At 42.0% G+C, this 26,982-nt stretch overlaps 1 protein-coding gene across 1 annotated transcript; it reads left to right on the top strand.

Annotated features, from left to right (window-relative positions):
- Nucleotides 1-842: 842 nt before the first annotated feature.
- Nucleotides 843-26,910, top strand: NT5E (5'-nucleotidase ecto). The gene is made up of 9 exons (XM_054514430.1): nt 843-1,300; nt 5,836-6,058; nt 11,548-11,736; nt 16,204-16,401; nt 17,810-17,961; nt 21,186-21,298; nt 22,137-22,282; nt 23,789-23,989; nt 25,576-26,910. Exons 1-9 carry the CDS (start codon nt 977-979, stop codon nt 25,731-25,733), a joined length of 1,704 nt encoding a protein of 567 aa, XP_054370405.1. The 5' UTR covers nt 843-976; the 3' UTR covers nt 25,734-26,910.
- The last annotated feature ends 72 nt before the right edge of the window (nt 26,911-26,982 follow it).

Genomic DNA, 26,982 nt, shown 5'->3' with positions numbered 1-26,982 from the left:
CACTTACAATGTGTGATTGTCCAGAAGTTCCAAGGAAGTGCACAGAGGTGGCAGCACTTCGACCTTGAAAAATTTCTTTCTCCAGATAATTTTGTTGTTTAATAGTGGAAGAAGATGTGGACTCTCACTGTGAGTGCATGAGTCAAAGGAGCAGGTGGAATCCCCAGTCAGTCTGATTTTCCCAAGAGATGGTCACCCCATGCTGTACCCCTAACAAGCTGTTTATTTAAGGCATTGGCAGATTTTCCCCTCACCGTGCATTTGCCAAACCACAACTAAGAGCTTTCCATTTAGCCACGGAAGGAAAATCTTGAAAGCAATTCATGAGTCTACACTAAAACCACTAGAGCTATAATTAAATCAACTCTTAAAGTAGTGTAACTCTTTTTATGGCTGAAATAGCAGTCTTTATTTTCAGCAGCATTGGAGAAAGAGGAGGAGAGAGGCAAACATTTCCATGTGAAGGCTTGGAAACTCCTTTCAGCGTACTAAACATTCACCAAGGCTTCCTGTGAGCACTGGAGTTTGTCCTTTCCCTGCTGGCTGGATTTTCAACCCGTTTGGCCTCCAGCAGCCGGCTGAAAGCCCTTCTCCAACCCGACAGCAGCTATCTTCGGGTCAAGGACATCGGTGGGACAGCGGGGACTGGGACGTGCGCGGGCGCAGGACATCGCCTGGAGCTCGGAGAGCCCCGAGGACGGGCGGACAGCGAGAGAGCAGCGAGGGGCGCAGCGGGCAGCGCGGGCGGCCGCGCCGAGCGCTGCTCGCACACGCCCGGCGGACGCGGCGCACCTGCGGCGGGCGGGCCGCCCGTGCCTGGCGGCGGGGCGGTCGCGCCGGAGGCTGCCCGGGGCGGCGCGCAGCCTGCGCGGTGTCTCGGGAGGCTCGCCCGCTCCCCGCCCCAGAGCCGCGCCGCTGCCCAGCCCTGCTCCCGGCCGCAGCCAGCCCGTGCGCGGAGCGGCAGAGCCCCCGCGGGATGGCGGGGCTGTGTCTCTGGCTGTGCCTGTGCCTGAGCACGGCGGCGGCGGCGGCGGAGCTGCGGCTGACCCTGCTGCACACCAACGACGTGCACGGGCGGGTGGAGGCGCAGGGCGCGGGCCCGCGGCGCTGCGCGGCCGGAGCCCCGGGATGCTTCGGCGGCGTGGCGCGGAGAGCGGCGCGGGTGGCGGCGGAGCGGGCCGCGCACCGCAACGTGCTGCTGCTGGACGCCGGGGACCAGTACCAGGGCACCGTGTGGTTCTCCCGCTTCAAGGGCCGGGAGGCGGTCCACTTCATGAACCTCCTGCGCTACGATGCCATGGTAAAGCGGGCCGGGAGACGCGAGAGGCGCGGTGGGGTCTTCCCCTCCCTCTCTCCCCTTGGGTGCTGGGTCTATTCCTGCCTTTCCTCGCCCGATGCCGGTTTTTTGCATTGCCGCCTCCTCCGGTGCGTAAAGTTGCATCAGAAAAGGCTGTAGGTAATGCTAAAATCGTGACCAAAGGCAGGTGGGAGGCAGGCGAGGACAAGGGAAGTGATTTGGTAATGGGTAATGGGTTCCCGGCCGAATTAAGCCGTGAGCTGGCAGCCCCGCGGGCATCCAGAGACCGGGAGATGCTGGCAAGGCTACCCAGAGTGATGCAATGGAACTCTCCTTCGCAGATGCGGGCAAGGGGCTGGATGGGCTCTGTTGGAGAGGGGTTGGCAAGCCATGGAAATGACCCAGCAAAAGCCAGGCGAAGGGTCTGGTCTGAGACAAGGGAGTTAACTCTGCCTGAGGCCCGCAGCCTCTCCTGCTTCGGTCCTGCAGGAGGGCACAGGTGGCACAGGTTGGCAGTGCTATTTCAAAGGGTGGAGGTTTTTAATTTTCATCTGTCCCACCCCGGTTGTGTCCAGTGGCCTCAGAGCTGTGGTCATGACAGGGTATATAAGGAGCTGTGCACAAGCAGCCCAGAGCCTACAACAGTGCCTAGTGAGAAAGGTCTCTGAGGCTGTGCCAACCGCGCACCTTTACTCTGCCTCTTTTGGTCATGCAAGTGCTGAGAGGAAGGCAGAATTTGTGGCTGAGGTTGGGGGATGTCACTCCATGTCCTTAAATCTTTTGTCGCAGGGCAGTGGCTTATTTTGCTTGTGTACAATCCTGGAAAGGAGAGAGATTAAAGTCATGTTTGAGCATGACTGCTGTTGTGAGAGTGACTGGAACTTTATTTCATCCCATCTGTCAGCTTGAGGGGAAAATCTTCTGGGCATATCACATTCTCTGTCTTCATCTTTTTTGCTTTGTCTGGAAAGGACGGTGCTGTCCTTTCCAGGTGAAAATGGCTTCATCTGTGTATTCCCTCTGCTTCAGGACAGCTGTGGAAGGGAAAGTCATGCCCCAGTGCACTTTCTTAGGCTAAGCACCAGACAGACAGGTCTGTGAGGGGTACTGCTCCCTGTTCATGTACCCTAGTGAACGTTTTTTAAATTGTGAAACATTAACAGGGTCTTTCTTCCCAATGGTGATGGAGAGTGTGTACATTCAGGACTCATCCTCACTGAGAGCTGGAGAGCACCTTGGGGTTCTGCAGTGCAAGAAATAGCTTGAGGTGGTTTTTCCTACTTTCTTCATAAAGCTTTCTGCTGTCTGTCATTTTTCAGTCTTGTGCTTGCTGGTATAACTGGTTCATGGGCAGCCTGCGAGCCTGTACAGTTCCTGATTATATCACAAGAAGAATTTTTTTCAGGCAGTGTTGAAGAACTGTTCAGTTTTAGAAAAGTTATGTAGGAACAATCTGGTTTGGAGATACCATGAGTTTTTTCATGAGAATAAGCTTTAAAAAATAAACCCACCCCATACCAGAGATCCAGAGGCTTGTGCCAGATGTGAATGCCTTAGGCGAAGTAGCCAACCACTTGTCCTCTGTGGAGGTGCTGCTTATTACAATTTGAATAGAAGGTGACAGGATAGCTGTTAAACGTTCTGTAGCTTCTCAGTCTTTCTCTGCTGCCAAAAACCCTGAGGGATAGATGCCCAGTGTCGGGCAGTGCTGCAGCATCTGTTTCTATTCTGTCTGTGGACCGTGGGGAGCCGTGCAGTGGGGATGGTGGCTGGGTGGGGGCACAGGGAGCAGGGCAAGAGCCGCACTGAGAAGGGTGAGATAGTGTTTCTTTAAGCAGAATTTGGGGAGCCACATCCCTGACAGTAGGGGTGGGGATTACTGAACGTTTAGAAATGGCCTACAGGAGTAGGATTACAAACAGGGTGAAGGAGGGAGCATGAGTCATTAAAGTTGTTACAGGATGCGGGCAGGAGCCATAGGAGGATTTGGGACAGCCTAGAAGCATTAGAGCTTTTCTCCACAAATAGGAGAAATTTCCTTTTTTAAGTTTACCTTTTTCTGATTTATACCTGTTATCACCTCCAAACTGTTTTCTCCTGTTTCATTTCCTCCCAAAAAAATTTCATGACACCAGCCTTTTTTTCTGGTGTAATTAAGACTAAAATCCAATATAAATTCCTCAAATGCAGTAATTGGAAAGGTGATACAGGTCTTCTAGCTTTACTTTTAAGTTTCATCTTTCTGTTAATTTGTATCCTGTTTTTTGAAATATTTTTAGACTTGCTACTTGTGAAAAACAGGATTATATTAATCACATGTTGTGTGCCTGAATATTTCTGTTTATTCCCCCTTGTGACTTGCACTTATGCTGGCCAAAAGATTCAGATTTGGTTAAGGGATATTGCACAGGTGCAGAGTCCCAGGAGCTCTGAGTGTAAGGGTAGTTAGGTAGAGTATAGCAACCCAAAATTGTCCACATCTTCCTCCTCAGAGAAGGAGTAGCATCAAAAGTAAAACTGTATTTTTAGCCACCAGTGATTTCTCATTAACAACTTAGTTACCACCCGCACCACGGGAAAAGTTTTGATTAAAGCTAGTCTCCTAATGGACATGAAATAATCCAAATGCAAGACAACGAAGCCAAGAGAAACAATCTTTCTTAACTGGTTGGTTCAGTTAGGATTTTGGGATTTTTTCCTCAGCAAGCTGGTGGCAGTTATAGCCCATTCAACTTCTTAATTCATTTGCAACCTTTTTTTTTTGTTGGGGTTTAATTGCATATTTATGAGGAACAAAGGGATGTGCACTAGCCATTCCAATACACTCTACCAGTCCATAGATATCTTTTCAGAACATCCAGACAGCACGAAGATTAATGTATTTTTTTCCTCTCTTTATTAGTATTTTTTTTACGGCAAATTAGATTGCAATTAGAATACAGTTAGAAATGGAACATAGTTGGAGTGCACTGTGTTTTCCCAAGTCAGGATTTTTTTAAAGATAGTTCATGGTTCTTTTGGAAAAGTGCTGCAGCAGCACACAAACAATTTGGCTCCTTCCTAGGGGTGTGAGCAGTGTTCTCACCAGTGTCAGCAGGGACAGCTGATTTCCAATGCACGTTACTGCTGATATCTTGAAATTTCCACCGAGCCGTTGACTAACTGCCTGTGAGGATAAAAGGAGCCAGGAATCTTTGTCTATTCCAAAAGAAAAACACTACCAACCAATTGACTGAAATACTGAGCTCCCAGACCTGTGGTGGCTTAAGGTGCTCCTTGGTTTGGAATGTGATCAGGGTTCATACAGCCAATTCCAGAATAAAAACTGGGGCAAGCACAGCTGGGTGTGTGGGCTGTTTAAGTAGAACAGAATGGTACATAAGCCTTCTGAGATGATGAATGCAGCTTTACCCACTTAATTTCAGAATGAAATTTTGGAACACTTTTGCCTGGAAGAGTTGGCCCGTTGGCTTTGGTACCTCTTATGTGCTTTGCTCCAGCTGCAACCTGAAACCTCATATAGATTTATTATTTACCAGGTTACACAATTATAGTGTTTCTGTGGCTACATCTTTTCCTTGCATAACAGCTAAATATGCTACAAAATCCTTGCATGTATTGTGCTTCTGCAAAATGCCATCTATGGAGGTTTTGCTGGCTTATCACCAAACTTGCAGGCATGGGCATGTGGCAAATGAGGCTGAGTACGAAAAAGGGGCAGATAGGGGAAATTTTCCTCGAGGTAAGTCCCTTTCAAAACCAAACATTCTCATCTGGGTGGTATTGCCTTGCTAATAAATAAACAAGACTGCTCGTTTTGTGTGGCAGTCTCAACATTTCACATGTTAAGTGCCCACCCACCTGTGTGCACACACATCCACTGTGAGTTGGCTCTGGGGACTCTCCCTGACTGATAAACATTGCATCTTCCACAGGCTAGTAATGATATTGATGGAGGATAGGAAATGATATTTTCTTGTTGCATGGTAAAGCACAGAAAAACCTTTACTAAGTGCAACGTAAGTATGTTTTAAAAACTGTAGTCTAAGAACAAAGCTCCTAAAATGCAATTTTATTTAAAGACTGGGCTAAATATCAATGAAAATATTTGTTTTCTTCAGTATTTAAACAACGTATTTTCCATACGCAAAATATATGTTTTCCTTTGTGGTTATTGTTAATCCTTTTTTTTAGAGCTACAGGATGTAAAATGAATGGGTTTTGATCTGATACACTGTCACAAACAGATAGGTTTTGGATTTTGAAATCTGTATCATGTATCTGTATCACATGATCTGTATTTCATATCTGAATCCATGTAAGAGAGTCTGAAAAACAAAAACCTACATCTAAAAGGAAAAATAACCCAACCACTTCTGTGTTCATGAGAAACAGGAATGTGTTGTTTTAGAAAAGTTTGGGTTTTCTTTCATAGAACATAGACTTTGTTTTCTCAAACATACCATGTAAATAATTATGAGACAATTTACACCAAATATTTGAGGTAGGGTCTCATATTTTCTTCTTGCTTTTCGCAGGCTTTGGGTAACCATGAGTTTGATGAAGGTGTGAGTGGATTATTGGATCCTCTTCTTAAAAATGCAAATTTTACAGTCCTGAGTGCAAATATTAAAGGGAAAACTCCATTAGGAAATGAAATGATGAAATATGTTCATCCTTATAAAATAGTTCATTTTGACTCAGAGTCAGTTGGAATTGTTGGCTACACTACAAAGGAAACTTCTTTTCTTTCCCAGCCAGGTATGTTTTCTTTAGTATGTAAGTTTTTGTCCTTTGTTACTGTTTTGCTATTTGCCTACTTTTTTAAATCCAAAGATGAATGTTTGCAGCAGAAAAGTAGGAAGTCTGTTGCTTTATCAGTATCTACTTGTATTACTCAACTTTGCCTGATTTTTAACCTTAAAAAGACTTGCTAGCATTAAAACCCTCTTTTATACAGACCTGGACCGTATCTGTGAATATCAGAAAGTCATTGAGATTGCAGAAGAGCTCAGGGGTTGTTGGGATTTTTATTCTTGCTTGGGTTTTTAAAGTTATATTCCATGATATTTTACAGTTATTTATCCATTTGAACAAAAGTTAAAACATGAATACAACTAGTCTCTAGCATGAAGTGTGACATTTCTCTGTGTGTTGAAATTTTGTTCTTGGATGCCTCCATGCCTAAAAACAAGAAGAAGTTCCTACTTGTTTTTGAAGCAAAATTTGCCCAAGATGTTTTTAGCCTCTCAAAATATTTGCAGAAATTTGACTACAGAAGGAACACCCATCCAGCTTTTACCACAATTGCTTCATTCATGAGTAAAATTAGAATTGATGAGGAAGAAGACTTCTCAATGTCTGACTATTTTTTCCAGCTTTTCAGGGGGTTTGGTTTGATGAGGGTTTTGTTTGGGTTTGGGTTTTTTGCTAAAATAAAATGGTCTACTGGAATGAGAAACACATTTAAATCAGCTGTAGGAGATATGAGTCACTGCCCGCTCAGAGTTCAGCCTACATGTAACAAAAACAGAGTTTCTTCCCTGGGTTTTGCAGTTAGGGATACTCTTAGCACTGCTTTGTAACACTTTCACATTGAAAAGGGACTTCATATTATTATTTCATATTATTATTTCTCTTTCTATTGCTTAGTAATACAGAAATAGTGCATTGTTTTCCTGAAAAAAAAGGAATATTATATTCTAATATATTCTAATACTTTGAGGAAGTATTAGAATATAAAACTCTTCCTTCTGTGATTTTTAATTCCAATGCTGTATGTTTAACCTGTCAAGAAATGGACATCTGAGGTCTGAATAGACTTACTGATCTCACTTCTATTTTTTAGTGACGTGGTTTTGGGTTCCTGTCTTTTTGTCCCCCAACAAAAACAGAAAACTAATCTGTTTTTTGTGAAGGCAATAGAATTTTACCTGTGCCTGAGGGCATCAGGGTGGATGTCATCAGATGTCATGCTAGGTTTGAATAATGACAGCCAATATTGTCCTCTGTTAGGGAATAATAAAATCTGCTGCTGCTCTTCTTCCAAACACCTGTGTTAGGGCAGTGAGATCATCAAAGTAACCATCTTGCAAATAAATACACTAGGTGAAAATCCAGATAGTGCTGGAATGATTCTATGAAGCATTTGTATAAATTTCCAATAACATTCAGACATCATAACGAATGCCTCAGTATGCTGAGATACTGGAAGAGACCACAGCTAGATAAAAAAGCAGTGGTAAAAGGGAAGTCCTATTAGCTCCATAGATGGAGCTGAAGCATCCCTAAGGAAGTATATCCCACAGTGTAACTGAGCAAAAGGCAGAGGAAGTTTTAACAGCAAGATTTATAGTGATCAGAGTTTTTCTAGTTTTCTGCTTTGCCTTTTTGGTGTGTGGAGGAACATTTAGAAGCTTTGAAAATGTGAATTCAGGACATGTTAATACACCTCAGTGTCTGTATCTTGCCATGACCTAGCAATCCTTCAGACTGGTAAAATCATGGCAGACATGGGTCGGTGGCTAAATAATTATCACTCTAATTCCTTATATTCAACTGATAAGGGACCTTGCTAATTTTAAATTCAGCACCTTGCTTATCTCTACACATTTCTTCCAGATGATTCCGTTTTCTCTGCCTCTGTGTGCTTTGGCATGCTTACACTCTTAGGACATTCTCAAGGCAAACAGGAAGCTTGAGAATGCTGAAATGTGAATTCTTACATTACTGCCTTCTGTGGAAGTATTTTGTGAGTGTGATTTCTTCTATTGTTAAATCTCCATAACTTCCACCCAGCTATGAAATTATAACTTGTACTTTTCATAGTCTGCTTAAAAAAAAGGTTATCAAAAGACTTGAACAGAATATAAAGTCCTTAAATCTCAGTGTTTGCACTGGGAGGGACCAACTAATCTCTGCTGAAGGTACTGTTAATGCCACTGTTTGGAAACCATAGGGATAGGAAACACATTTATAGATTACAGCCAATTGGCAGTTTTTCTGGAGTTCTCTGTTTTGCTATGTACAGCTATCTCAGCTGAGTGCCCAGCAGGTTTTCCCATGTCCTGAAAGAGTAGCTCATAACTTGTCACACAGACACAGTTACCTGTGTATTTACTTTCTAGTATTTGATGGTTCCAGCCCACTTGCTTTAGTTCTGTAATGTTGTTTGGTCCACTGTATTTTTTTATAATGTGTAAATACAAACCTACTTACTCTGTAGTAACCTTACAGGCAGCAAAATATTTACTTAAACTATCAACTTGGCAGAGTTTTCAAAAGTGGAATTTTAAATTGCATTTATTCCACTTCCACTTTATTTTGGCTATCTTGCATAATATTTTTAACAGGCAGACGGTTCTTCCCCCTTGTTCAGTTGTAACAGTTTGGCTGTTTTTTCTGAAACTCTACCTCACCTAAAAAGAGAAGAGGATGCCAAATCAGCTTAAAACTTTGAAAGAGAAGTGGAATATTGACATGAGCAATAAGTTAGTAATTTTGATTCAGATTGTTTTGAAAAATGCCTAGATGAGTGCCAAGCAGAATGCTGCTTTTTGCCTGGTTTCTTAGAGAATTGAACACTGTGTAATTGCTCTTACAGTTCCCCACTGTAAAACTTTCAAACCTGCTAGCCCATTTCATCTCAACTGCATCAAATACTCCGATGACCAGGATGCAGAGCTGTGTGCAATGCCATGGCTAGGCCATGGAGAAGGGGTGAAAGAAGCCCCTGCAGCCCCAGGCAGAATTCCCTTTCTGAGGGCAAGGCAGACAACGGGACATCAGTGGGTGGGTGGATTGGCAGTGGGATGACCCACCCGAGCTCTGGTGTCTCTCTGTCCTGACATGACAGTCCTGGGAGAGGGATGGGCTTACCTGCGTGGGATGGGCCTTGTTCTTTCCCTCATGATGAGACTGGGTCAGTTTGTTTTGATACCTTTTCTCTACAACTGTCTGGAAGAAGGGTGTAGCAAGGTGGGGAACAGTGTCCTTCTCTAAGTAACGAGTGACAGAGGAAATGCCCTCAAAGCTTTTCCAGGGGAGGTTTACGTTGGATTTTTGGAAAAAATTCTTCTTGGAAAGGGTTGTCAAGCACTGGAACAGACTGCCCAGGGAAGTGCTGGAGTCACCATCCCTGGAGGTGTAGATGTGGCACTTAGGAACACGGTTTAGCGGTGGATTTGGCAGTGCTGGATTAAAGGTTGGACTCTATGATCTTAGAGGCATTTTCCAGCCTAAAGGATTCTATGATTCTGTGGGTTGAAGACTAATAATAACATTTCTTCAATGCAGAAGGCTGATTTGTATGCTGCAATGGCGTAGAGGCATAACAGAGCTGGTGCTGATGGGGACAGTTTTTTGTTATGGACTGCCTGGCTACTGGCCATGGGAGAAGTTAGCCCAAAGGCACCTGCATGCTGGCATAGCTTGTCAGTGGCTTGTTCCTGCTCTCTGTTTCAAGAGCTCAGCTCTCTTTGCAGAACTGGTCCCCACACCAGTGGGGTGCAACTGGTCCATGGTGGAGGGAGGAGCATGTGAGGAGCCTGTGCTCAGGGATCAGTTCTTGCACTTCCCTTTCTGCCAGCTGCTCTGCATCAGGCCCAGCTGCTGTCAATGCAAGGATGTGCAAAGAGGGGCTGAAGCCAGTGGCTTCCTTCAGCATGGAGAAGAAGGCTAAGAGGGAACCAAACGCAGTCTTCCACTGGTATAAGGGGATTTTTTAGAGAAGACAGGGACAGAGACTTCCCAGAGGGGAAGAGAAAGGACAAGAAACAATGGGCTCAAGAAGTAACAGAGGGAATTATGGTGGGGACTTAAGGAAAAAATTTGTCATGGTAAGCATGGTTAAGCCATTAAACATGTTGCCTAGAGAGACTGGAATTTCAGCCAGCTCAGACTAGACCCTGAGCATCCTCGTTTGGCTTTCAGTTCCTGCTTTGATGGGTTTTGGACTACATGGCTCCTGGAGGTCTCTTCCAACCTCAATTAACTTCTGACTCTTTAATTCTGAGAAGAGGTCCACAGGAAGAAAATGTGGGGATGCACTGCGCAATTCACTCTGCAATGTGCAATACAAAGATTCCCTCGGGCACTAACAGAACTATTGAATGGGTGTGGTGCTGAACCAATTTATGTAACCCTCTTTTATCTCTTCCATTGTAGCAGCTTCCTCCTCATTTCCTGAAACATTTTGCAGTGGATTGTGAATTCGTTTCACTCCTCCCTTTGTTATGAAATAATGTAAATCCTTTACTCTAAAGGCATTTTTCAAAATGATTTGATCAAAAAATTCTTCAGGAAGGAGAGGAATTAGGTAGAGGAGGAATTGGTAGAAAATTCACTTGGTTGTCTTCACCAGAAAGTCAAAGTTGAACCTATCCTTAAGCTTTATTCGTAAAACTTTGTCAGGGAAATTATCCTCTTACATAGGAAGTCCTTTTGTGCAACCCAAACCACTGTGCCCAGGATAAGAACGCCTGTTCTTCTAGAGTTCATGTAACTGTTTGTCACATTAGAGTAATTTCAACAGGCACAGAAAACTTGCAGAAAGACTGTTGGTTTCCCAACATCCTTGTCCAGAAAAGGTTTCCCCTTTCCAGACTTTCCGTTCCTTATGCTGTTGTTTCAGGATGATAGCTCAGATGTGTGCTGTGCTGTACTGGCATTACTCAGACTGGTTCACATTAGGTGAGATTATTTGTATCAAAAGGCAATTCAGAGTTTAATGGAGGACTTTGAAGAAGTTGCTGTTTAAAGCCTTGGGAAGGGGGGATAAAGGAAAGACCAAGATGAGTGTGCAGTAAAAAGGGAGATTTAACTTGGGAGAAGATAGATGGTCTCCAAGAAATACAGTTGGGGAAGAAAAAAACCTTTGTAATAGAATACAAGTGTTTATATGCAAACATTTCAGTTTCCTTTCCCTAGTATAAATAATAAAAAACATTCAGTTTTTTTACCATTGATGCCACTGAATTTTTTTATGAAGTTATAACTTTTTTTAATCTAGGCAAGTACATCCAGCTTGTTGCAGAAATGCTGTATTAGTCTAAGCACACAGGTGCTCTTGAGAGGCTGAAAAACATTAGCTCAGATCAAGAGCTTGAACCAGCTAAGGATATTTGAAAGGCACTGCCATTCAAAGTCCTTTTAATTATACAAACTAATATCTGATGTCAGCTACTTTATTTCAAAGTAGCAATTAAGGTACTTTGTAAGTAAATTCTTTTTGTTTATTTTCTTTTTTTAAGGGGATGATGTAACCTTTGAAGATGAAATTGAAGCATTGCAACTGCAAGTGAATAAACTTACTGCTATGGGAGTGAACAAAATAATTGCACTAGGACATTCTGGTTTTACTGTGGACAAAAATATTGCTCAAAAAGTGAAAGGAGTGGATGTTGTGATTGGAGGACATACAAACACATTTCTCTACACAGGTATTTTACTTCTTACTAAAATGTTGCTTCTGAAGCTAAGATGAAACTGTTTGTTTTTAAACTTGGAGAACTTTCACTAATGTAGTTTACTGCTGGCTGCACCCAGCCAGGTTCATAGCTGGTACATGTCCATAATTTCCATGGAAGAAACCAATTCAAAACAGCCTGTTCACACCAAGTACCACAACTCACTGAGAGCTTCCACAATGCTGTGGATGTTCAAGGTGACCTATGCAAAGTGGGGAAGAGGAAGAAAGGTAGTAATACCTGTAAATTACTGCTAAACATACTATAATTTAAGCTCACATCTATAAAAGAGTAAATTGGTTGTCTACTTTTAAACATGCATGTGTCTTAACCAGAAAAATCAATCACAGAAGACTTCAAAACTGCTACTGGTGTTGATTTTCTCTGTGATCTGATTCTATATTCATAGGTCTTCATTTAGTCTGACATTAAAATACTTTCCTCAAGTTTCATCTGTTTTTCTCAATACCTCTTTTATTCTTCTTTATTCTTCTTTCCTTTATTCTTCTTTTCTCTAGAGGCAGATGTCATTCTAGAGATAAACATTGCTAATCAGTTTTCTCCTGCAGTTGTGCTACTTTAGGCAATACCTGCCATCAGCAGCCTCCCCAATGCTGTTACCTTCCCCAGAGTGTAAGGACACAAGTCAAAGAGAGGCTGTTTTGTTGTTCTGTTTGATTGAATTTTAAAAATCCTTTAAATTTAACAGAAGCTTTAGTAAATAGTTGAGACTATAATGGGAATTTTCTGTAATTTTTAGAGAAGTTTCCTATGTTATCAGAGATAGCATTATGTACCCTACCCTAGGAGCTTGACCACTTAAAAGGTTTGCACTATCATCCTCTCCTCTCCCTTTCCATCTCCTCTCTGTTTCTCATGCCTTTTTTTTTTCTTATCTGCACTCTCACCTTTTGTTATCTCACTTGTTAAAAAGAAACAACTGCATGCCACAGTTACACACTGAGCAGATCAGAATATCTCTTGAATTTGGCCTCAGAGAATAACTTTGATGACTAATCTGGAGGCACAAAGCATTTGCACACCTACCTACAAGTCAGCGCTCACAAACACTTTGCATGGCGGTGCAGCAGAGAAGTAGCCAAAGTGGAACAAAAAACAGGATGGAGCATCCCAATACCATGTGTCTAAGAGTGACCAAGGGGGATGGTTGAGGGATCTCCACTGGATGAGCCTGTGGAGACACTTTACTCAGATCTGCCCATGTTTCCCACCAGTTTGCAGCTCAGGGATTCCCCAAGATAGAAATTATATTTTGATATTTGCTGGCTCCATCTCCTCCTGACTACCTTCAAGTTCCACAGCAGCCTGTATGTAGCAGGGCCTTCCAACACTGACCTGCACAAGCCACAGAGACCTTGATCTTGTCTTGGAGTGCAGCCTGCAATTTTACTGAATTATTTTTGAGATGGGAAAAACAAGGATGGATTCCATATCCAAAGTGTGCATTCCTTGTGGATTTACACAGTGGAATCCATATTCTTTTGCACTGCGTTGTGCACTATGTCTGTAGAGAGTGTGCTGTGTTGGCCAATGCCTGTAGAGATTTTGTGCCTCATCGTGGTAGCCACAGTAGTCAAAATACCTTTTTGGGTGTGATCCAAAGAGGTGCCACATGTCACAATTTGGAACCATGATGTGAAGTGCTGCAGGAGCTCATATATCTGAGCTCATATCTTGTCTAGATCTGCAGGAGTTTGCAAGCACAGCTCTAGTCATCCTAGAGAGTAGCCTGCTCTGATCAGACTAGACTATGTCAAGCTGTTCCACCCCTCCCTTTGAAGATGTCCAAGATTCACAGTGCCAGAGAGAGCACACTGCAGGAGACTCTGCAGCCTTCAGATTAAAAATCTCAGCCAGGAATGAGTTCTGGTCCCTTTTCCAAGGGCTCTACTCTTTTGATGAAACAAAACTCTCTTAATAATTAATACTGGCAAGGTGAGAAAAATAAACAAAGTAATGTCTGGGGGAGATACACCAAAAGTATCTATTTAGTCTAAACACGATTTTTGACAGAATGTGGTCTGAGCATATAATTTTTATCCCAAACACATGCTCACCCATTCAGGAGCATCCTGAGTGCATTTGTGAACCATGCCCTGCTGAGTCAAAGCCACCAGTCAGCATTCCCAGAGAAACAGCCACATCTGTGGAGGTGCTTTCACTGCAGAGTAAAACATCCGATTTGAAACATCTTTCTGCATGTCTCATGCTTATATTAAGCTTGTAAGCTCTCATTTAAATCAAGAGGTGTAATCAATAAGTGTCAGCAGAATCTGGGTGAATGTTCCAGCTCAGTCTAAGTGGAGATGTATGAGCTGCTCAGCCTGTTCTGTCATGGAGGTTTAGAGACATACTGCCCATGGAAATGTCTCCACAGAGAAATCTTAATGTAAGGGTTTCATCTTGGACTAGTCCAACCTGTCTCTAAGATATTTGCCAATCTCCAGTTTATCCACAGGTTATAAGGCAAATATTGTCCTGGCTTGTTCAGGTGTGCATTTGGTTTGTAGAACTGATTCAAGCAGCAGTGGCAGTTTTGGGTTAGAGCAGTTAAATTTCTGGTTTTCATCAGAACTGATATTATGAAAATGTAGTGTGTTGGCTAAAAGAGGGTAGGATATAGGAAAGTGTTACAGGTTCTTCAGTCACCCAGTATGAATTTGTGCATTTGTAATGAAGCAGCGTCTCATGCCTTGACTGCGCATGTATTCTAGTGCTGCTGGGGTAAGATGCACTGAATAGTCTTCGCATTTCAGAAGGAACACATCTATCTTACAAGGGAAAGATGTCAGAGTGCTAATTAATCCTGAAAGGAAGCATCAGAATCAGAAAGTATTTTGTTAGAAAACAAGAAATGAGTAGGACTCTGGACAAGCACTTAACTACACACAGCTGATATAAACTATAATAATGCCTAGAAAGAATAATCTTCTTAAGATTAAAGAAATATCTTTCTTTATCTGTTCATTTGAGGACTAAAGAAGGACAAGAAATCAAAACTTATTCCTTTTTCAGTTCAGAAAACCCCAAAGCCACTTTTGCTTGCATAAATACTAGAGAGTTCTCATTAGCTACAGGATTTCTTAAATTCTTCCCTAAATAAACAAATAGTTAAGTGGCACTCCAAGGAACCAGCTCTGTTGGCCTGGCTGAAAGTAGAAAATCTAGTTCTGTGGTAAGTTTGGTTCAGTTTGTTGCAGCTCCTCTCCCTGGAGAAATAGGAGGGATTAGAGAGGAATATGAATTGTATTGGAGTTCTAGCAGGAATATTTATCATGCTGCTTATCCTAGGATTTGCTATTAAGTAAACAAATGTAAATGGAAGAAAACAAGTTGTTCTGTGAGCAGTGGAAGTGAAGAGGCTGCTTTCCTCTGGATCCACCTCCTCTGCACCTGCCTCCCCCGCCCTGCCTTGCCAGCAGCCCAGAGCTCACCAACACACGGATAGGAAATGAGCAGGCTCTGAGGGAGCTCTGTCACACAGCACAGAGTGATGGCTCTTGGAGCTACCCAGCCTTGGTCTGACAGTGGGGCAGAAATAATGACAGGAATAACAGCAGGGAGAGATACTACTCAGATAATATTGTCAACATTCAGATAATGTCAAGGAGACACGGAGAAGCCTGGTACCCTTGAGGCAAGAGCTGTGCTGTGCAGGTCCGGTTTTCTTTGCCACTTTCTTCCTTGTGTGGCTTCTAAATACTGTGGCCAATTGAGCTATCTCTTTTTTTCTGCCATGCCAGTGCCTTCCCTTAATCTGTTTCCAAGTCCTATCTCTAGTCATCTTTCTTTGCATGTTGATAGGAGTTTTAAATTCATGACCACACAACTTTAATGCTAATGAAGGTTGGTTTTGCAGAGGGTTTACAGGCTGTCTGAAATTTTGGAGGCTGTTTGGTATAGTGAAAAAAAAATCAGCTGGCTCTATGTACAAATTTACAGAACTGCTTATAGGTATTCTGTCTGCTTATTAGCAGTAAAATGCATTAGACTTTTTCAGACCAAGAAGTCTGATGTATGTTTTACTCCGATTCTTACTTTCTGCCTGATGCAGAATAATGTAGTGTGAAGGCTCAGCAGTAAACTTTTGATCCAGTGGATGGTATGTTTGCATTACTGAGGGGTTTAGATTGCAATAATTGGAATGAAAAGTTGCTTTGTTGCTGTTGTGATGTGATGCCATGGCAGAGTGTGCTGTCATAACTTCAAAAAACACTGTGGTAGTTATTTGAGTTCATGTCCTGAAAACAACATTGTCTCTTATGAGATAACTGAGCGATCAAATATCTGCTTGTTAGCCATGGCTGTTTCTATCCTAGCTGGGTTTGTTAAGGCTGAGAAACATTTGAAATGTCACTGTAGTAACTCCTTGAAGGTCACATGAGCTGAAGAGCCACTTTTCATGCTTGTTCTGTGCAGGCACCCCACCCTCCACTGAACTGCCAGCTGGCCCCTATCCATTCATGGTTGACTCAGATGATGGCAGGAAGGTGCCAGTTGTACAAGCTTACGCTTATGGAAAATATCTTGGTTACTTAAATGTTACATTTGACAAGAAAGGAAATGTAGTTGAAGCAGTTGGAAACCCCATTCTGCTGGACAGCAGCTTTCCCGAAGGTATGTGAACTAGGCATTTGAGTTTGCCTGCAGCACTCTGCTACAATTCAAGTCTTGTCATGTTAAACACAATGTCTGAATAAGAATTCAGCTTTCTTTCTGAGCTCGCCCATTCTCTTCTGTGAAGGGTTCAGCCTGAGTAACAGTTGAATATGCATGCATTCAGAGTGTGTTTTTATCTATTTAAAATCCCTGAGAGTCCTTTTGTAAGAGTTCAGGTGATACAATACCTTACCACTTTGTAGGACCTGTTTTAGCTAGTCCTGTAATTGTGATTTAAAAGATTACGAGGACTAATTTATAGTTTTGCACAGGCTGGGTTCTTCAGAGCAGAGTTTAGAGCAATATGGAAAGTGGAAATGTTCCAGGAAAAACTTGAACTACCCTGCCAAGTGCTCTGCCAAAGTGCAAATACAATGCAAAACTGCATACAAACCCATGAGTTCTTGTATGCAGTTTTAACTCTGAAACATTTAAAGAAGTGAGAGGAGGAGAATCTCTCTGTCACTTTTTGTTTGCAACTCCATCTGTGCTTTGTTAACTGGTTTTTTGTCAGCTCTGCAATTACCCTGATTTTCTAACCTATTTCTTCTCCAGTGTTTGCTGTATGAAGTTCTGAGGTTTTATCAGACTTTCTACGTTCTACCTGAGTATTTGTAAAACAAATAGTTTAAAAATTATTTGTTAATACATATTGAATGTGTTATTCTCAGTGACTGAATAATGTAGTGAGATGATGTAGTGAAACTTTACGTTCTCCCTCTGAAGTCAGTAAAACTTAAAGTTCAGATACACTGATGGTATAATTTCATAGATGTTGTTCTTGCTGACAGGTGTGAGCAAATTGATTAAAAACTAGTAGCTGATATAAAATAGTTGTAACATCTGTCTGCATATATAAGTATCTTTGATTTCTTTCTGAAATAATTAAATTTTCACCTAAGAGACAGATGTGCATAAAGAATTAATTTCTATAAATTGTTTATTCCCTGACATTGATATTTGAGCTATTTTTCCTGTTAGCACAACATTAAAAGGAGGAAATTACAAACAGAAAAAAAAATTGCATCAAAGACCAATCTCACATGTATTTTTAAAAATCTGTCACCTGTCAAGGTAGGTACCAGAAACCCCATCAGTCAGTGGTTAGAACAGGACTGGGCAAAAGTACAGAGGAGGTAACCTTGTTGTAGCACAGGACTGGATTATTCCCTTGATTGTCCTGTCCTGCCTTCTCCCCTTACAGGCTTTTTTTGAAGTGAATATTCTTGCCATGTTGCTTGAGAAGCTTTTAGGGAAAGTGCCACCTTTTAGAATCTTGAACCTTTTCCTAACTTTGTATTCACTGAAACATCATTAATACAAGACATGTATGATGCTTATTTTACACTTTTATATTACTTTACAGATGAGCACATTAAGGAAGAAGTGGAAAAATGGAGAGAAAACCTGGGGAATTATTCTGAAGAGATTGGAAAAACTAGTGTTTACCTGAATGGTACAAGCCAAGCATGCCGTTTCCAAGAATGTAACATGGGCAATTTGCTTTGTGATGCTGTGGTAAGGTGTTTTCACCACTACAGGTGCCAATTACATCTAAGGGTTACTGCAGAGCTATCCAGATCCAAACAATCAGCACATGGGCTCTGTGCCTGCTTTTCTACTGTGCAATATCCAGCGTGTCCCTAGAAAGACCTGGCAGAAGCGAGGCTGTAAGGAATGCTGCTGCAGAGAGTAAGCAGCAGTTTATTCTTTGTGCACAGCCTCACAGAGAGAACAGCTTTTTCACAGATGGCTTTGAGGCTGCACTTTCAAGGGACGTGGCAGTCTGATCTAAGAGCCCAGCAAGGAGGAGAGCTCAGCTCCCTTGCCCCTCTCCTGCTACTGGCCCCTGCTCACAGCACTCATCCTCTGTCCTCTCATTACTCACTGGGCTTTGCTGTCACTTCAGTGCACTGACACAGAAAATAAATCTGAGTAATTTTCTGTCAAGCTGCTGACAAGAATTGTCCCCCTGAAGAGCCCAAAAGGTGCCAGCTGAAGCAAGGAGGGGGTGGGAAAGGCTATGAACCCAGCTGGGCACAGGACACCCCAGCCCAGAAGGAGCCACCAGCCCCTGCTGTGTTCTGGCAGGCACTACTGAGCTTTACAGTCACATAACTCCAGAAAAGTCTTTTTACAAGAGATCGCTTCCAGTTTTTAAACTTCCTGAGTTTGACTGTTTTACTGCCCTGCAGCAACATCATTTCATTTAAGTGTTTCAAGGAAAAACATTCACTAATGTAACTGTTTCCAGAAAACTAACTTACCCATAAAGGGAAAGTTAAGGGACAGTTAATAATCATGACTTTTGACTTAGATATGTCCCCAAAGTTATTTATCTAGTCCATGGTATTGCTCTTATTGTAGTCCTCAAAATAATTCTCTAGTTCATGAGCTGATTTTCAAATCAGACTAATGTTTGGGAATTCTGCATACAGTTCTCCTAGAACTGGAGCATCTTTCTTTTTTTTTTTCCTTCTGCTAGAATTTTTAATATCTTTATTTGCAAAAATGTGAACAAATGCTTTGGCACTTTTCAAGCTTAAAGAAAGTAACCCTGTAATCTTTCAGAAGTCTGTAGATTTTCTTGCAATACATTTTTTCTTAGGGGATCAAATTCTATTTTAGTTCAATCAATGTCCCCAGACAATCACCTGCGGTCATCAGCAAATACATAGATTTCTCTTCATGTTGCCTTGCTGGTTCTGTACTTGCTTTCCTGTCTGCTGACATGTGGTCAGAGGTATAAAGGTAAAAAATAGATCTGCCTGTTCCACAAGCTTTAATATTTAGAGTTGTCCTGAGAAATGGAGAGATTGAGAATTGCAAAAGACTGATTGAATGTTTGTGCTGGGTCAAAACAGAGATCCATTTAGTTCAGTGATGCATCTCAAGCAGTAACCCAAAATCTGAGAATAGAAAGGTTGACAGGCCTACATGGCATTTTACAAAGGACTTTAAAGGGACTCAGAGGTGAAAAGACTGTGAAATTGGCAACAGCACTGTGTGAGCTCTTCTTTTAAACTGCCTCAGCTCAGGGCTGGGAAGTTGCAATCCTTTGATTAAGAGTTACAAACCTAAGCATGGATCTGGCCTCAGGGCATGACTTTGATGACTAAGCTGAAGGCACAAAGCATTTACACAGCTCCAAGTCAGAGGTCACAAACACTTCACAAGGGGTGCAGCAGAGAAGTGACCCACCTGGAACACATGACAGGATCATTCATCCCAAAGTTTTGTCTCCAAGAATGACAGAGTGGGGATGATAGGAGAGGAGCATACTCCTGGACAAGCCTGTGGAGCTGCTGTGCTCAGATCTGCTGTGTTCAGATCTGCTGTGTCCCCCACCAGCTTGCAGCTCAGGCATTCCCAAGGCAGAATAGGTCTCTTGACATTTACTGGCTCAACTGGAACATGTGAGGAGAGCAAGAAACAACAACAGGGAGAGAGGAGGGAAAAGGGTAGGGAGACAGTGGCGATTAGCTCCTGCAGAGTGGCTCCACTGCCCTTTGCCTGCCTCCAGCCTTCCCAGCAGCTGGTGGCAGGGTGTTCCACTGTGGACCTGCACATCCTGCAGAGACCTTGCTCTTGTCAGTGCCTAGCTTGCTGCTGCCCACTGCCTGCATAACTGCCGGGGGTCAAGAGGTCCTTGCTCTGGAACTTGCTTCCTATCCACCATCATACCACTCATGATTTTATAGCCTTCAAGAATACTTCCTTCCATGATCTCTTTACCAGGTCAGACAGTCCAAGTCTACATTATCATTCTACATTCAGAAGTTTTGTGTGTCTTTGGCCATCCTCGTCACCCCTCTCTGAATCTTTTAGGTTTTTTATCATTCTTGAAATGAGAAAAGACACAAATTCCTACCCAGCTTCCACATGCCCTTCTTCATTTCATAGGCTTCTGTCATGTGCTTCCTGTACTTCTCTCTGTAAAACTGAAGAGTTATGGCCATAGTCACTCCTGCACGGAAAGCAGTCCATCCTTTCTATTATCCTAGGTCATTTCAGCCTTTCCCCATTCTACTCAGTTATTTCTGAGGATTAACACTGGAGACTTATCATCCTGATGTAACTGGGCAAATATTTGGTCTCCATTTTCTTTACTATTAAGGATGTCACAAGCAAATATTATCCTGTCCTTGCATTTTGTCAGAGCCTCGCCACTTAACTGCTGGGGACCCATTGCTGTGCAGAGTAGACTTTCTGATCTAGTACTCCTGTTCTTCCACTGTTCGACACCTTTCTAGTTACCCTAGACCATTCCAAATACTAAAAACCAACCACAGAGAAGCTGAAAAAACTTAGTTTCTGACAAAATGATTAATTTATGCTTTCCCTAAGAGATTTTAATGAACAACAGTATTTAAGGTCCTCTTCACTTCTCAGTTCCCCAAATATGCTTGAATCATTTGTCTTTATCACAGTCACTAAAATAAAAAAATCACTTTTCCTTTGTTCAGCTGGCCTGCCTTGACCATGCCATAGACACACAGACTAGGGCAGAGCCTGAGAGTTCATTACAGTGAAGGGCAAATATTTTTCATGTTAAGAATTTTAAAAAGCAAAATAGTTACTTGGGTTTTTTTAGCAACTAAGTATTTTACAACAGGGCTGAAGATAATAAGAAAAAGTCAAAACCTTTCTGTGTTATTTCAATCTCAGATTGTACTTGGTGTAAATTTCCAGAGGCTATAGTAAGTGAAGATAAAATCTGTTTAAACATTTTCCTTTGGTAGCTTTATGAGAATGTCAGGCGTCCGGATAAGAATTCATGGAACCATGTTTCGATGTGCATCCTGAACGGAGGTGGAATACGGTCACCCATTGATGAGCAGAGCACTAATGGTAGGTAAAATTACAGCTGAATGGCAACTTCATCAGACAGAAGGAATCAGGTTATGTCAGCCTGAACACAGCCATAGGTATGGGCTTATTCTGATGGGGTTTGCACAGTGTTAGGTGTGATTTCAAACTTTCTCAAATGGTTGTCCATCATTTGAGCACAACTGCACTCAGGCTGACATTGACAGAAGTCTCTAGCATTGTTTGTACACAATGCTTTTTACAATTTCCCTCTCTCCTTGCTGCCTTGGAACAAAGGAAGGTCTCCTGCTGTACAGGGTCATCTGGTATGGTCGCTGTGAGCCTTCTGTGGTCTGCTGTAGAGTAAGTAAATTCTGGGGTTTCTGAATGCTAAGGTTTTAGTTTTTATTTTCCTGATACCACATAAACGCAATGTGAAAATAAACAGCTTTCTCAGTTCAGCTAAATCTTTCTGTAGGACTATGTGAATAAATCTTGACTGGAAAAAGTGCCTGATGTAGTATGAATAGCTGTGTTTCATCTTAGATTGGTGCTTTGTCATGTATTTTAGTAGCTCTGTTCTAATAGCAATACATGTAGTTACACCAAACTCTGATTTATTGGTCTTGATACTTGCTGGACAATAAAAGATATAGGTTCTTTTGGAACCTGCAAAAAATATGTGAATCTCACTCCTCCAAGCCCTCATTTTCTTAAACTGTATTTGCCATGTTCCTTGTCAAAAACTTGATGTTAAACAATCCTAAAATAATTCTGTAAACAACAGGAAAAAGAAACACACGCACACACACACACACACATACACCAACAATAACTAAAAAACCCAAGCAAAGAAGTGAACAAAATCTCTTTCCCCCAGGTAGCATTACTGTGGAAGATTTGCTGTCTGTTCTGCCATTTGGAGGTCGTTTTGATATGGTGACATTAAAAGGCTCCACACTGAAAGAAGCTTTTGAGCACAGTGTGAGGAGATATGGAAAAGGAAGTGGAGAGCTGCTGCAGGTTGGAGGTATATTTTCTTCTTTCCTCTTCTCAGTTTTCCAAAACAGCCATCCCTCCTGTTGGCCTTTTTACATCTGGAAAGGCTTTTTTTAAGAATGGAATGTCAAGCTGGCCATACATCCTCACCCTGTGCCTCCCACATGCCAACCAGCAGCCACTCTTTATCCCATGTGTGTTTAATTGAGCCACAGCAGCACACAGCCCATCGCTGCTCCCTTCAGCAGAGACAGTGCTCCTGAGCTTCCCAAACCCATAATGGCATCAGTTTAACACTGCAATTAACCTGGGGAAAATAGAAATTAGTATAGCTGTAGCACAGAAACAGCTACAACAAACTCCAGTTTTTAGTTCCTAACTGGCAGCCTACCTGAAACGCCAAACTGCATAGCTATGCTGAATTTCAGTTTATCAAAATCATTTTGTGCAATTCTCTAATGACTGATGACAGTTTTAGAGTTCGTCCAACTGGGCTGTGGAATTGCTCCAGTGAATTTCTAAACATTTTATGGATGAACAGTTAATATAAAAAATCTACTCATATCTTTAATTGCAGCTATCTATATGTTTATCCAGATGCGTATTAGGCTACAGTCATGTTTATTCTGGTCTCTCTGTGATTTAGTGCAGATTTTATTGTTTAGTTAGCAGAAGAGCTGAACTTTAGGACAGGGCCGGATGCATTCCCTTCCTCCAAGCCTCTCATCTCATACACCCTGACAATGTGATCCCTCACACGCCACAGACACAGTGTCTCATACTTTCACCAGTTCTTAGGTACCTCTGAGGTAAAACAGGAACAAGCTCTGCTTGCTGCCTCTCCACAGAAAAAGAAGAAAACCAGTAGCTCTGGAAACGGTTCAGGATGAAGATGCAGAGCAGGAAGAGTGCCGGGATTGGAAGAGCCTCAGTGCTTTGAAGGACCCTTAGTGGCTTCCTCATCTGCAGGATTTTGGCAGGGCTGCTCTGGGAGCCTGGCTCTCCCCTGGCCTTGATCAAGGCAGGCTCACAATGAGAAATGTTGCTTCTCCTACAGTGAGGAGACACTGCAACGTACAGCCCTGGTCTGGCTTTCCTTTTTCAGGACACTGCCTATTATCCAGAATAGCTACCAAATTAAGCTGTCTGGCTTTGAAAAAAGTAATTTCAGCCAACAGCCAGGGAAATGAGAAAGCATGTGACTACAGAAATAAGAGAAGGTATTTTTATCTTGCAGTACTCCAATCCCATGACCAGTAATTTCCTTTTGTGGAGTAGTGATGAGAACAGACATCAGATAAGTAAATGAGGTGGGACAGTGCTCCAGCAATTCTTATTTCGCTGGAATGTTCTTGCATAGAAGTTGAGTAAGTGTGCAAAGGACACAGGCATTAACTGGTGCAATTCAGAATGATACAACTCTCGGTCACAGAAAGCAATGCAAAGATCCAGCTGAAGATGAGGGAGAATGCTACTTCTGGCCCTGTGTGTTCAACATGCCCTGCACTAAGGGGCATTCCAATGTGTATTTTTGTAGGCATCCATGTGGTCTATGATCTCTCCAGAGCCCCAGGAAGCAGAGTTGTTAGCTTAGAAGTGCTTTGCACAGCATGCAGAGTCCCAGCCTATGTCCCACTCCAGATGGATGGAATATACAACGTGACTCTGCCATCCTATATGTTATTTGGAGGAGATGGCTACATCATGCTGAAAGACAAAAATCTGGGATACAGTAAAGGTAAGGGGGATACAGTCCGGGTAAGTATGGGCACTAACAGGGTAGCAGGCAAACAACTCACAAAAATTAAAAGATCTTTCGACAGTATAAACCTCAGACTTTTTGCCTATACTCAATGATTAAATTTGCTTCTACCCTGACAGCTCTGGCTTGCTACATTTGGTTGTAGGCAGCAACTCTATTCTTTTTTCAGCTAAAATCACCAAAGTTTCAAAGAGAAACATTATCAATTCAGCAGTGCTCAGAGAGCAGTCCTGAAGTTGTGGTAAACCAGAAAAGCAGCAAAGAACACAGCAGAGTACATCTTACACTGCCTTGCACTTACTCATTACTGAACAATGCATCAAAAAGAAAGGTGCTATTTTCTACAGACCTTAAACTTCCACTGTATAGAAGTATTTAGAAAGACAGAATCATCGCCTCCACTGTTAAACAAAATGCAGCTCAGGTGAACAACATAAGGTGAGGGGAAAGATGCCAACCGGCTTGAAGGGAATTTTGGCCCAGCCAAAACCAGGGAGCCCCGGGAGCTCTGCAGGCAGCAGAAGGCAGCTCTGCAGACATCACACCACAGAGGTGGGAGAGAGGCGTTTTATAACACTGGCTTAAGGTCCTCTAAAGCTGCATGCAAAGTGTTAGAATGTCTGTGTTTGTACAATTGGTATCGTCCATCCTTTAAGATGAAGGGAAACTTGAAAAAATTTAGATTAAAATCCATTATTCCTGAAAACACAGAAGGGATGTAGTGCTGTATTTTAAATAAAATGTCTTGTAGGAGCCCATCTACATTTTTGCAGAACTTTAATTTTTTATGTTCTGCTTGTGCATGGTGAAAGCATGCTTTTACCTCAAAATTTTCCTTCTGGATCTTTGTTACGTATTTTTTGTTTCTACAGGGTGTTTAAATTTAAAGCGGATTCTCACAGATACAACTGGTGTTTTAAATCAAGTTCAGCAAAATTTGATTTAAAACATCAGCCCTACTCATGAGACTGAGAAAGATCATTAGGAATAGGGAAAGGCAACAACCTGTAAGGTCCTTCAGTAAAACAGAAGGGTAAAACCGTAATCATTCTTAAGATGGACGGTTAAGAGCTTGGATCAGAAGGGGCTCGTTGCATGGTTGGCAGCCGTGACTGAAAAGGGTCTCCCACTGTAGAAAACCCATCTAATACCTTGTGCTTGTGTGCACACAAGCAGTGCCAAGACTAAAACCTTCTCCTAAAAAAAGTAAATTTGAAAAAGTATAAGCAATAGCTTTGCCAGGTCTACAGCCCTATACCCCAAACAGGTGGGAGACTATCTCAATCTACCTGAACTGGAAAATACCATTATAACAAATTCAAAATGAAACAAACAAAAAAAAGCCAGACAAAACAAAAATAATTTGTCTGTTTGTTTGTAAAATACAAGTTGCTACCACAAATTCTGGCTACAAAACACCACAGGTGATGTGTGCTGATTCAGAATAGCAAACCATAGAAAACAATTTGATTCTTGAGCTAAAACTGGAATGTAGGCAAGTTTTTACATTTTGGTTAAGAGCTTGGCAGATGCAGAGAACAGTTTTGTGTTTGTTTCTTTAGGTGAACCTGATGTTGAGGTTGTTTCCCGCTACCTCCAGAGAATGAAGAGAGTTTACCCAGCAGTTGAAGGTCGAATAAAATTTTCTTCTGGAAGTCTTATTGAAGCTAGTCTCACCCTGATCTCTGTATTGTTGACTGTAACATTCTTGCACACTTGATTTTCTGTTTGGAGGAATACAGGAGGAGAGATGCTGAGGAAGCTGTAAGAGACCTGTTCTCTTCTGTTACACCTTACAATGAATGGGCAGTGAGGTTGCTGCATGTCAGCAGTCAGCAGCCCCCTGCCTTGTCTTTAACCTGGTGCTGCCACTGGAGCACTGTGTCCAGGGCAAGGGGGCACAATCCACAACTTTTCTTGGTCAGAATCAGCAGGTACCTGAAACTGAGGTCTCAAAAGCAAAGTTCCAGTGAATACTTACTGCTCAATCATAAAACAGTGACAGACTGAAATGGGGTATTATAAATCATCAAATTCTTTTAGCTGCTTTAGATAGTGAGTTAAGAACCTGAACCCAGACATAAACAAGATTCTAGAAATAGATTTATTATAGATATATATTCCTTTCTTTGATGTCCACTCAGGGTTAAGGTATTCAATCTAATATCTCTATTTTGCTTCCAGTCATATTTATCATACCTACATGAATGCCCAAAAGAGCTGGATTAAACTTGGTGCCATTAAAATCATGAAGTCTACTTAATATGCAATTTTTAAAAGTTTTTCTTTTACTACTGAAAAAGAAATAGCACACTTTTATTTTTCATTAATAAAGGATGCAATGAAAGCTTGACTTGATTTTGACCAATTTTAACAAACTGAGTATTCTTCACTCTTAAATATGACCAGTTTGGGGACTGTATCTAGAGTGAGAACTCAATCTGTGACTGTACTTCGTATAAATATGCTCACTTTTAAACCTCTTCCAAAGAACAAAGCACAGGACTGCTGCCTGTTACTCTGCATCAGCAACATTCCAAGAAATGTCAGATACAGACATTGACTCCTGCAGCACTTTTGGCACCCTTTGGAAATAGTCAGGTAATGGGGCTTTTTACAGCATAACCTGGCTTTATGATAACTGTGATTGTATCTCTTCTATGGGAAGGCTGTGCTTAAAAAAATACTTGTAAGAGACAGACTTGTAAGTATGAAATCATGTTAAATGCTAAATGTACATTGCTGATGCTTTATCAAGAAATGATTGCTTATAAACAAGGGTGAAAATATCATTATTTTTCTAAGATTACTGGGAATTTTGACATCAACATGTTTGGGTTGTTTAATGCTGTTTTAAACTGATTGTTTTGAATAAACCTGCTATGTTTTCCTGGAAAGCTCACCATGCTTTTTTTCAACTGAAAAAACTTTTTCACTGAAGCTACTTGCCTCTTCCATCCATTGCAGCT

The sequence above is a fragment of the Molothrus ater genome, chromosome 3 (genome assembly GCF_012460135.2).
Source record: "Molothrus ater isolate BHLD 08-10-18 breed brown headed cowbird chromosome 3, BPBGC_Mater_1.1, whole genome shotgun sequence".
Classification (NCBI taxonomy): domain Eukaryota; kingdom Metazoa; phylum Chordata; class Aves; order Passeriformes; family Icteridae; genus Molothrus; species Molothrus ater.
The sequence above is the reverse complement of the archived record's forward strand: the minus strand, read 5'-3'. Positions and strand labels throughout refer to the sequence as shown.

Bases quoted from the DNA above. Each gene is read 5' to 3' on its own strand.
- NT5E (XM_054514430.1), top strand. From the start codon at position 977: ATGGCGGGGCTGTGTCTCTGGCTGTGCCTGTGCCTGAGCACGGCGGCG. The intron at 16,402-17,809 runs GTATGTGAACTA...ATTACTTTACAG, and splicing joins GGACAGCAGCTTTCCCGAAG to ATGAGCACATTAAGGAAGAA. The intron at 22,283-23,788 runs GTATATTTTCTT...GTATTTTTGTAG, and splicing joins AGAGCTGCTGCAGGTTGGAG to GCATCCATGTGGTCTATGAT.